This window comes from Channa argus, chromosome 14 (assembly GCF_033026475.1).
Source record: "Channa argus isolate prfri chromosome 14, Channa argus male v1.0, whole genome shotgun sequence".
Lineage (NCBI taxonomy): Eukaryota > Metazoa > Chordata > Actinopteri > Anabantiformes > Channidae > Channa > Channa argus.
In genome coordinates this window covers 10,990,191-11,001,991 of record NC_090210.1, presented here as the reverse complement: position 1 = coordinate 11,001,991, position 11,801 = coordinate 10,990,191, and the positions used below count along the sequence as shown (strand labels likewise).

The following is an 11,801-nucleotide window of genomic DNA, read 5'->3' as shown; positions in this document are numbered from 1 at the left end:
TTGGAAAAATATTATGCATGTGTTTTGTGACATTGGTATTCTCATTCACAGTAGGGCCCTGCTACATTTACTCTAATTGTGTTGCGAATCATATAGCAGAATCAACTTGATATGCAACTTCTGATGGAATTAAAATCATTCACAAACTAACACACTACTAGCACACTAAACATTTACTTTTTTTAGATGTGAGCTCTGGTTACTGGTAAAAGGCCATGGGCTGCTATTTAGTTGTTCATTATGAAAAATAAAAATTATGTTACTGAAAGAGCTGAATATTGAAAAACATTTAAGACCAGAGGACATTGCCTTTTTGGTACAACAAGGCCCTTGTCAGTCACTTCTGCAGGGATTTACTTAGTCATGGTCACTAACGTTGCCCAGATGGCTTGATGAGGCAATATCTAATTACTTCTTCCATGCTTCCTCTATTTCTGATATATACTAACTGGGGCATCACTGTTGGAAATCCCTTACTGCCACCATCAGGGGATGCATGAATCTACACATTAACTTAATGAATGACCTGATTTTATTTACTCTTTTTTAAATTTTTTTTATTGAAGGATATGTAAATCTGGAGACAAAAAAATTGTAATGTAACAATAACGTAACAGATAGGTCAACTAAATGCAATATTTTTGTGTACTGGAACTCGTGATTTCAGAGGCAACTTTGTAACACATATTCTTTATTGATTACTACACATTTTGTCACAATTTCTATCTTTGCAAATTTGTTATGAACTGCATCAAATTCAATACTGTTCCAATACTGCATTATTTAATTGTAATTTTTACCTAAGTACATGTAAAGCATTAGAAATTGTACTTCTACTTGTAGTTAAGTATTTTTCAAGCAAATAATTGCATATTTACTTGAGTGCTGGGTTTGCTTAGGCTACTCCTATAATCCCTAGATCCAGAGATATAGGTTTACAAATTTTAATAACTAAATTATTTTAGACATTTACATTTTAAATATACAACTTCCAGTATGCTATTGTTTCTGTCATTATATTTTTTTCAGCTGCTTGTTTACTAGTAGAATATTTGGTATTACAACAACAGCAAAAGTTTGTATCTGATTTTTAAAAGAAATTGGGAAATTATATGAAAAATGCAAATCTTGTAATATAACAGCTTTCTGGTTGCTGAAGTTGAGCTGTTTGTAGCAGACGATGGGTGGCAGTAAAGCAACAAGTTGTCAACCAAATAAATAACACGAAGAAGAAGAAGTCAGGAAGCGATTTTTCTCTACTTTGGACAGCGATAAATAGAGGAGGAGAGGTGGAATCTAAAGCTTTTTAGCAGCTAATTCTACAGGAAAAAGATATTTTAAATTAAGCAACATTCCTTGCTGACACCTCAACCATCCTATGTCTTCGGGGGGAAAATGGGTAACGTTTTAATATTTTGTAGCGGCCATGTCGAATTGTTTTGATGTTGTTACCCTCTTACCTTCCATTAATTTCTTCTCCCTTATTTATCAAACTAAGAACACGCCTTATAATCTGTGTATGTAGATTATCTAGATAACGCGAGGAGCTTGGCACTTCATACTTTGTTTATATAATATAAGACAAGTAAATAAAAGAAGAATAAAGAAGAACTGTTTAATGTAACAGGTAACATTAAACCGTTTCTGATGTCCATCTGTAGCCCCATTAAACGTAATAACTATAATTATACTTAAGTAACACAGCCAATTCCTTGTGCCTCACAAAATGCTTAAACATTGACAAAGTTAAAAAGGTCATTAAACCAACAGACATTTTGAGCTTTATTAAGTTATGAGTAAAAGTATTATGGTAATGCTTAGCATATTTTGGGTAACGGGACCAGTACAGTATTCTTCAACACAAGTAACACTACAGTCACCTCCTCCACCTTGCAGAGGGTGTCCTGTCCCTGTCCTCACTGAGGCTCCTGGTTCCACCTCTGCGGGTGATGTCTGCTGTGATGTGGAAGGTGGTTCATCAGAGGAGCATTACTCATTATGGGAAAGTGGAGGAGTTCGTATCCTTGGTAGATGAAGTCATCCCTGGCATTTTTACCAGCAGACAGATACGACTCCTCACTCTTGGCTTAAGAACAAAAGTAAGAGATACAGGTGCATCATATGTTAACACTGATTTGACACTGCCAGATATTGACTTTGAATACAAATACTAATAATTTAGTATGTATTAATATTATCCTTATATTTAAATTAATCTATGTTTAAGCTTGTAAGCTGTATTACAACTACTGTTATAGTTAAACCATTCACCTGTAGCATTTTCCTTAAGCTGTCCCACTTTTCACCTGCACTTTATTATACAGTGTATAATATAGGCCAGACAATATCAGATGCTGTTTTTCTCCTAAAAACTGCCTTTTCACAGCTTGTATAATTGTATTAATCCTTATATTACCACTATTTAACTCATCTTTAACGTTGTACATGTAAAACTCAAATATGTATGTTTTGTAGATAATAAATTATATGGATTTTGATGACCAGTGGCCTATAGTTTTGCATATCCAGCATGTCAATTTGTAACATGGCAGTTAGATTTTAATGTTTGCAGTGTGTCACTGTAGTGGTTTTGTCTGTAAAATATTTGTAAGGTTTTTTTAATTCTCACTGTCTCCATGTTTTTAGATGACTTTACAGATGTTATGTTCTAAAGAAGAAGAATATCTCAGTGATGTTAGAACCTACTTGGAAAATCTCTTGCCGTCCAGTTCAAATCAGGTGTGGAGACTTTATTTTATTTTCTGAAAAAAGTTTTATTGCATATTTTACATTTGTTTATATTTTACCTAACAGCTCCAGCCAGAAAATGAAGTACTTGAAGCCAACTTTGTCAGGTGTGTTGAAAGTCTTCTGGAGGACCCAGAAGAGAGAGAGCACTTTCTCAAGGTATGACTCTGCTTTTGCCTTGTTAGTTTTGTCATTAATCCGTTTGTTTGTGAAATGATGTATTAGCTTAGAATTTACATTCACAAAATGGACTTTTATTTTCTTCGTAACAGGAAGTGTTTCCCGTGGAGTTTGGTCCTGACTTTGATACAGCACTGGAGACTCTGGTTTGTGAGTTCTTCACTCGAGTGGAAGAGCTGATGCTTATACCAAACTTTAAACAGGTACAAAGAGAATTGATTGCATGTTTTATTTTTGTGCAGTTCATCAAAATAATTGTTGTTTTGTTTGATTAAGACCGCATTGTGGATCAGTGATACGCCCTGTATACTGGAAGAGTACATGCAGTGTATAACCAAATCAGATGACCTCAAAACACTGCTCAGGAGCAAAGCACACTATGATAAAATGGCCAAGATGGATACCAGTGGTAAGTCTGTCTGGGTTTTGGACAGGTAATCAAATAAAACAACTGTTTTGAAATTTGTGATTGTTTGTTTACATGCACATGTCTTTCTCTGTTTTGGTGAGACCTTATTGCTTCTATGATAATTAAGTCACAGATCTGTGGAGGCCAGTTCTTGGGTGTCAGTATTTTTTCTTCCAAAGATAATCTCACTGCATTAACAGTCTGCTTGGGATCATTGCCAAACTGAAAATATAACTGTTACCATTCAAATTCTTTCCTAGAAGGAATGGCATGATGAATTAATTGAAAAAAAGTGGTTTCTTGGCTGTTTTCCGTCCACATTCCTGATTAGGCTTTGTTGGACAGTACAGGAATGTTTAATTGCAGTCCTAATGCAGATTTATTACAAACACTTTCAAACTATAAGACAAAATATAAATAAATTATTTTTCTCTCTTTTCAATTTCTCTTTGGAAACAGTATCTTCTTCCTCAGAGCAGCGGCTCATTTCTTCATTATCTCACCTTTCCTCCCTGAAGGAGATCAAAGTGAAGAATGTGCAATCTTATACACAAATATTTGAAAACCAAAGAGAATCAGAAGCAATATCTCTTCAAGAGGTTGAAGATTCTGAGAGACATAATTCAAGATGTCCAACTGACGAGGAGACCAATTTTCTGAACAACAGCGATGCAGAACAGACAAATGGAGGGAAATGCAATGACAGTGTTCCTGATGTTTCCAACGTGGAGGAGAATGATGAACAACCTTCAGCCACCTCCCGAGCATCTACTGAGAATCCTTTACTGTCCAGCTCTATCATTGCCCCCACTCGGCAGAGAGTTGCACACAAATGTACTCAATGTGGAAAGTGCTTTATATACCGGTATGAACTCCTGGAGCATCAGAGGCTGCATACTGGAGAAAACCCTTACAAATGCTCCCAGTGTGGAAAAGCTTTCAGGAGGACATCTGACATGTCCACTCACAGACGAACACAGTGCACAAAAGCAGCTTACATTTGCATCAAATGTGGGAATAGCTTTCAGTCCATACAGGAAAAGTTCAGACACCAGTGTGTTCAAAACGTCCAAAAGTTTAATTGTTCCCAGTGTGGAAAAAGCTTTAAGAAAATGTCTTTACTGGGCAAGCATGAGCTGACTCACACCCAGAATCGCATCTTCACTTGCAGACAGTGTGGGGAAATATACCCCAGTATGAGTGATCTGAGAACTCATCAGAAAGTCCACCCTCCAGAGCTGTCCAATCAGTGCATGCAGTGTGGCAAATTTTTCAGCTCTGCTGCATGTCTCACAGCCCATGAGCTGCGACACAGACAACAGAAAACACAGATTTGTGTGCGTTGTGGCAAAGCTTTTAAGAACAAACATGACCTGAATCTTCATATGCGTAGCCACACAGGTGAGAGGCCTTTTCAATGCACATACTGTGGGAAACGTTTTTCTGTGTCAGGAAATCTGAACATACATATAAGAATTCACACTGGAGAAAAACCATATCTCTGCTCTGACTGCGGCAAGGCTTTTGTTTCAGCCGGTGAGCTGCAGATACACAGACGCACCCACACAGGGGAAAAGCCATACAAATGCACAGTGTGTGGGAGAGGATTTACTATGGCGAGTAAAGTAACACTTCACATGCGTGTCCATACTGGCGAACGCCCTTACATCTGCTCTGAATGTGGAAAAGGCTTTTCACGTGGCAGTGAACTGAAAAAACATACAATGAATCATACAGGAGTTCGACCTTACGCTTGTCACTTGTGTGTAAAGACTTACACATGCCTCAATCACCTCAAGAGACATCTAAAAACACACAGTGTAGTCCAAACCTAATCTGTCTGATAACACTCATTTTTTAAAAGATGTTTATTTCTTTTATGGCACCAGCCTGAATTGACTATGATGTGGATTTTTGCATTGTGCATTAAGTTTCACCCTCGCTGACCATGTGTTGTAAGCACTATGTTGCATAAATGGTTATTTTCCTATCTGATTCCTTATCATTGTTTCAGATTGCAAACTCTTTAATTACACCTTTTAGGCCTTAGTAAAATTGTACTATGTTTGTTCTCAGAAGTCCCAAAACTTATTTCCAAAGCTCTAAGCTAAACTTCTGTTTCTGTGTTATTTAGTTCCTATTTCTTGTTTAGACATTTCTGATTGAAGTTTACATGTTACAGTGTTGTTCAGTATCGCAGACAGTAAATAAATTCGGACAAGGCTGTGGAAATTCTCATTTTCTTTTTGACAACAAAACACAATTTCAATGTGAATCTAAGATGAAATATTACATCTAAGATGAATATTGATGCAAGCAGCCTTGCATCAGTATTCAATCTTTCTGCATTCTAATGATTAGAAAGCAAAAATATGAGAAACGAAAATGTTAACACTAGACTGTATTTTTGTAAGTGTTTTACTTGTGCTTATATTTAAATACATTTCTTACAATTATTTAAAAACCTTTATCTTTTAATTACCAGGCTTCAAGCTATTCTTACAATAAAACCTAAAACATATGGTTTATCAAGTTTCATATTTTTTGGTAGTTTTTATTGTTCGGAGAGACGGTGCTTCTCATTGACTACAGTAGAGGAAACGCGTTATCCTGGTTGCACCGTACAACAAAACGAACGCCTCCCCCCCCCCCCCCCACAGCCCTACACTAACTCGACCAACGCTCCTCATAGTGAACAGCGTGTTTCAGGAAGAAGTTGGTACCTGGCGGCTAGCTTGAACGCTAATAGAAACTATGAAAAGTATCTCGTTGTAATTATTTTTCTTTCAATCGTTATTAAGGAATTCCAAAATGAACGACATGGGTACGTATTAGCTTGTGAAGCCTGGCTAAACTGTGTTCTTTTTCGCTTAGTGTATGTCTAGCAGAATAGCTAAAGCGAAGCATTAGCCGAGGCTCAACAGGCCTCGACTAATCCCTGGAACAAGAATTGTTTTGTATGGCAGCTAACATGCCGGTTTACTAGGCAACACCAGTGGCGTTGTGGCTACTATCGTAACGGAAGCCAACGTTAGCGCATTGCTTCGGGCAAGAGAAGTGTTCATTTTGAAATTGGTTTTCTGCCGCCCAAGATTTCTGTGAAATGTATCAAAGGCAAAACGGTCTATCAAACCTGCAAGCACCTTCTAATTTAATTTGAAAGAAAGTGACTAGCGTTATGCTAACAGGAACGTTAGCGGTGTGCAAACAGTACATTGACCCGCTACAGCCCCATGGTGACACAATACATTGCTTTATTAATGTGTAGTATCGCAAATAGTGGTGGTAGAAAAACTAATTAGCGCTCCGAGCTAGCAGAGTGTACAGAAGCCCAATGTTTTAGATAACGGAACACATCTGTGCGGTGTATCGCACTGTAACGTTAGTTAGTGCATCATTGAGATATTAAAGAATGATATTAGATATCATAAGAGAATCATCAGACGCTGCTGACTTTAAAGAGAGATGCAATATTAATACATTTTAATAAGTATTCAAATAGCATTGGAGTCAAATATCACCCCCCTTAAAAAGTATGATAGATTTCCTAAAACCCTGTCGTGAATAACTATCTCGATGAAAGATTTAATCCAGTCTCGTCAATAACTTGAAAGATCTTTAACATCTACAGACAACAAATATAACTTAAGTCAATAATCTCTGGAAATATGTGATTCTAGTTACAGTGTACAAGGTTCCCACATTATTTTTAAGTTTGTTTGACCCAGTCTAAATTCTCCCCCAAGAGTTCAGTGTGCCTCTGTCCTCGCTGGCACTCCTTGTACCCCCTCTACGACTAATGTCAGCGGTGATGTGGGAGGTGGTACGGCAGCGAAACATAAAACACTATGGGAAACTGGAGGAGTTTGTGTCCATGGTAACAGATGCAGTTCCTGAACTGATGAGTAAAAGAGAGGGGAGGCTGCTCTCACTGGGCCTGAGAGCAAGGGTAAGTGATAGGAAATGTTTCTGAGAAAGACGTTAGTGTTTTGACACCGGGAAACACTGATGTTAAACATACAAATACATTTCTTCTAGACAACTCTTGAACTGTTGCGCTCAGAGCACCCCGAAGATCTTAAAGCTGTTGAGACCCACCTTAACCGAATCCGATCCTCTTGCATTGAGGAGGTGAGTACTTTTTTCTTGGTGTAGAACTGAAGATATTAGGTGATGGTTTGATTTATAAAAATAATAAGCCACTATCAAAATAAATACCTATAATCTTTTAAAGCAAGTAACTGCTAACGCTTTAATACGTATTACATTTTAGGGCTCACTATGCTTTTCTGCAAAGGTCTAGTAAATTAAACTTAAATGTGTTTTTGATTGTTAGTCAGATTAAACAAACTATTCAAATTTAGAATAATAGGCTCCTAGTGAAGTTGTGATGGGTATTTTTGACACTGCACTCTTTTTGACATTGTGCAGACAAAACCCTGCATTAAGTAATCAGCAGATTTATCAATAGTGAAAGTAATGATGCAGCAACAATTTGGCGTTTTAATTTTTTTTCACTAAAGTTATCTGACATGTTCTTTTTCAGACAAATGATCCTGTAATTGAAGCACCAGAGGCAAATTTCATGAAACTGGTGCAAGGCCTTATTGAGGACACTGATGGCAGAGAACATTTTCTTAAGGTGATAATAACATTAACCATATTTTGTTGCAGTAACAACAATATATAATTCGGTATTAAATTGTATCGTTCTGTAGATTGTCTCTCTATCTTGTTCTGAGAATGTAAAGCTGTCTTTTCTTTGATTTAACAGAACGTTTTTCCTGTCGAGTACGGCCCTGACTTTGACACAGCACTGGAGACTTTAGTTTGTGAATTCTTTACAAGACTAGAAGAGCTGCTGCCAATACCAGATTTCAAACAGGTACAGTAAGCCCTGACAAAAGGTAATAAAGTAAATGAATAGGAGCACTTTCAACATGAAAATTAAAAAATCTTTTATTTTGTGGTGCTCTTGCATAGACTGCTTCCTGGATCAGTGCTGCCCCATCTGTGCTGGAAGAGTACATGCAGTGTGTCTCAAATGGAGATGACCTTAAATTTCTTCTCCAAAGCAAACAGTGTCATGGAAAACTGGCAAAGAATACCATTGGTATGTGTACAAATTGCATTTATAAATCCATAACAACTATTTATTCAACTGAACAACTATTTTAAGACGTAGGAAACTTTTCTTTTTTTTTTGCAGCTCCCTTCCACTCAGATGATCTTCTCATTCCTTCTCTGTCTCTCCCGCCATCGGTGGAAGTAGCCATTGCCTCCCACCCAAGTGCTTGTGATGATGATAATAATGAGGTTCCCCAGATAGTCATGTTTGATGAAGAACTTTCCACAAACCCCTCCACATCAACTGATTTTCCAGAATCCCCAAAAAGGAGTGATATCCCCTTGTCTCCTCGCCGGAGGCAGCAGCCAGGAAGTCATAAGTGCCCCGAGTGTGACAAATGCTTTAAGCATTACTCAGTCCTCATTGAACACCAGAGAGTGCACAGCGGGTTGCAGCCTTACAACTGCTCTGAGTGTGGACGGGCTTTCAGAACAGCTACGCTGCTGGCTGGTCACAGGCTGCGGAAATGCAAAAATGCAGCATATCTATGTATTAAATGTGGAAACAGTTTTCCAACCTCACTGGACAAATTCAGGCACCACTGCCCTAAACGTGGCCGGAACTATGACTGTCCAAACTGTGGGAAAAGTTTTCAAAAGTCTAGCAGTTTAAAAGAACACCTGCTTACTCATGTTCAAAGCCGACTTTTCAAGTGCAGTCACTGTGGGGCTGGTTTTTCAGGCATTGGTGACCTGAAGTATCATCAGCAGATGGACCATGATAAGCCTTATCAGTGTAAGAAATGTGGAAAGAGCTTTATCTCCTCCAAGTGTCTGTCCAAACATCAACAACGACATGAAGAGGTTGGTGAAATTGAAGCTTCCAAATTAATGATTGGAGGTAAACACAGGAAAAGTGGTTCTCATCGGACTTCCTCAACAGCGCTGTCCTCCAGGAAGACATCTGTCAAAGCAGTCTACCCAAGAGGGCGGGTCACCCATAATTGTCCACTTTGTGGAAGGAGCTTTAAGTATCGTTTTGAGTTTCTCGAACACCAGAGGTTCCACACTGCTGTGAAGCCATACAAATGCTCCCAGTGTGGCAAAGCCTTCCGTACAGAGGCTCACCTGTCCGGGCACAGGAAGAGAAAGTGTAAAAATGCTGCCCACATCTGCACAAAGTGTGGGTGTCAGTTCAGGTCTTTACATGAGCGAGTCAGGCATCAATGTGTGCAGCTGCTGACAAAGTATGAGTGTTCTCATTGTGGAAAGACATTTAAGATGGCCCATCTGCTGAGGAACCATCAGATGAGTGAACATCAGCTTCCATACAGCCCCAATCATCGCTTCAGGTGCAGATACTGTGATGAGACCTTCCCCGGGATCAGCGAGCTAAAGTACCATCAGAGAGTTGACCATGAGAAACCCTACCAGTGTCAGGAATGTGGCAAGTGTTTCCTTTCTGAAAAATGCCTGGCCAATCACGAGCTCCGCCACAATGATGACAGACCAGAAAGCTGTCTTGTGTGTGGCCGTGGCTTCAGAAACCGCTACGATTTGAAGCAACACATGCGCACTCACACAGGAGAGCGACCTTACCAGTGCATCCACTGTTCACAGTGTTTCTCCACCGCAGGAGGACTGAGGAGTCACACCCGGGTTCACACTGGTGAGAAGCCACACGTTTGTCCAGATTGTGGGAAGGCTTTCTCCCAGATGGGTGCAATGCGCACCCACAGGCTCACCCACACAGGAGAGAGGCCATTCAAGTGCACCGTGTGTGGCAAAGGTTTTACAATGGCACACAAGGTAACAGTTCACATGCGCGTGCATACTGGAGAGCGACCATACGTTTGTTCTCAGTGTGGAAAAGCCTTCTCAGATGGAAGTGTGCTGAAGCAGCACATGTTGAACCACTCAGGAGTGAGACCGTATCACTGCCAGATCTGTCCCAAGACCTATACCTGTCTCAACCACCTAAGGAGGCATCTGAAAAGCCACTCCAACATGAACTGAGTCAGACATGCTGGCAAACTGAAGTGAAGCGGAGGAAACACTGAAACACTGCATTGGACAAGGAGCGGCTATTAACCAAGTAATCTAAGCAATACATGAAGGGATATGAAATCATGCTGTATGGTTACTGTTGAAATTAAGTTTAGTTTCTTCTTCATTGTAAAGTTCATAGGCATGAATATATTTGGATTTTAAATTGGGTATTTGAGGAGCTGAAAGCTCAGAACAGAACCTGTAAACGGTCTCAAATGTATCTGTAGGTAACATTTTTGCTCCCTGTAAATATGCTTGAGAGTGAGAATTAAAAAGCTGACACCATTTATTTCAACATTACATAACTTTGTTCTTCAAGCCCTTTTTTATTTGGTTTGCAAAGTCGGTGAGTTGCAAATTAAATTACTTTGGTTACAAATTGTGCTTGTTGATTGAGTTTATATTATTTCATAAAACAGCAATTGTTTACCCTTCTGGGGAAATCTGCAAAGCCAAGTCAATCCTATATTGGAATAAAGGGTTTCACTAGATGGCAGTAGGTAACCCCTTAAGCACTTAATCATACATTTTCAAACATGGCCATTTGTGATAACTTACTGTAGAAGTAATAGATAAATGAATAATACAACAAAAGTTAATATTGGACATTTCCCTTCAATATCTATTAGTTGTGGTTAATGATTAGGTGGCAATATCTCCATGTTTGACTGGGATTTAATAGTGCCTTAAAATATTTATACCCTTACAAAGATGATTTCCCAGTTCATTCTGTTTGAACACTGCCACTTTAGCAGAGTTTCATTTTTGCATTTAAGTTTGATTTGGTCCCACACTTTTCCCAGTAATTGTTATGCTACCTTGGAACTTGGGCAAATGACTTCTTGGGTCTCCTTGCAACATACACATAGTGATTAATCTCTTCCATCTGTGCTGTGCTGACATTAATATTTTAGCTGGAAAAGAGAGCCCCAGTTATTCCCTTGTTCCATGCTTGTGTTTCATCTCATCTGTGGTCACTTATGCATAGTAGCTGATTTCGAAATCAATCTTAAATTTATAATTTCCAAAGATACTTGTTAAATGTTGCAAGAACTTGGAAACCAAGATGTAATAATCTTCAAACTGGAGACACTGCCTATTCTCAGTAATATTTTTTATTTGTCTCTGACTCAGAAATGCTACCAATCTTCACTGAACATCTGGATCCCCTGGAAACTTGTGCTCCATCCTGTCTGCCAACAGGCTTTGCCCAAGACATTATGCAGAACCTCACTGCTTTAGAAAGTATGTGTGTTTCTGCAGTTCTCAACTTCCAGTGTGGTTTTATCTTAACATGTTGAGGACATACCATGATTTGTCTGTAATCGTACTTCCCAGCTTCACAACT

General features: G+C 38.8%; 2 protein-coding genes across 4 annotated transcripts; both read left to right on the top strand.

Annotated features, from left to right (window-relative positions):
- Positions 1–1,230: 1,230 nt before the first annotated feature.
- LOC137140578 (zinc finger protein ZFMSA12A-like) lies at positions 1,231–5,841 on the top strand. 3 transcript variants are annotated; one of them, XM_067528880.1, is made up of 7 exons: positions 1,231–1,399; positions 1,897–2,099; positions 2,647–2,739; positions 2,815–2,907; positions 3,021–3,131; positions 3,205–3,337; positions 3,797–5,841. In XM_067528880.1, the coding sequence occupies exons 1-7, from the start codon at positions 1,396–1,398 to the stop codon at positions 5,170–5,172; spliced, it is 2,013 nt and encodes a 670-aa protein (XP_067384981.1). In that variant the 5' UTR covers positions 1,231–1,395; the 3' UTR covers positions 5,173–5,841. The 3 variants fall into 3 exon arrangements, with proteins under 3 accessions (XP_067384981.1, XP_067384984.1, XP_067384983.1); XM_067528883.1 differs by having other exon boundaries at positions 3,205–3,362; positions 3,797–3,925; XM_067528882.1 differs by lacking the exon at positions 1,231–1,399 and adding an exon at positions 1,406–1,627.
- A 156-nt stretch (positions 5,842–5,997) lies between these two features.
- LOC137140577 (zinc finger protein 11-like) lies at positions 5,998–10,823 on the top strand. Its single transcript, XM_067528879.1, has 7 exons — positions 5,998–6,161; positions 7,084–7,286; positions 7,376–7,468; positions 7,884–7,979; positions 8,112–8,222; positions 8,321–8,450; positions 8,547–10,823. Exons 1-7 carry the CDS (start codon positions 6,149–6,151, stop codon positions 10,418–10,420), a joined length of 2,520 nt encoding a protein of 839 aa, XP_067384980.1. The 5' UTR covers positions 5,998–6,148; the 3' UTR covers positions 10,421–10,823.
- The last annotated feature ends 978 nt before the right edge of the window (positions 10,824–11,801 follow it).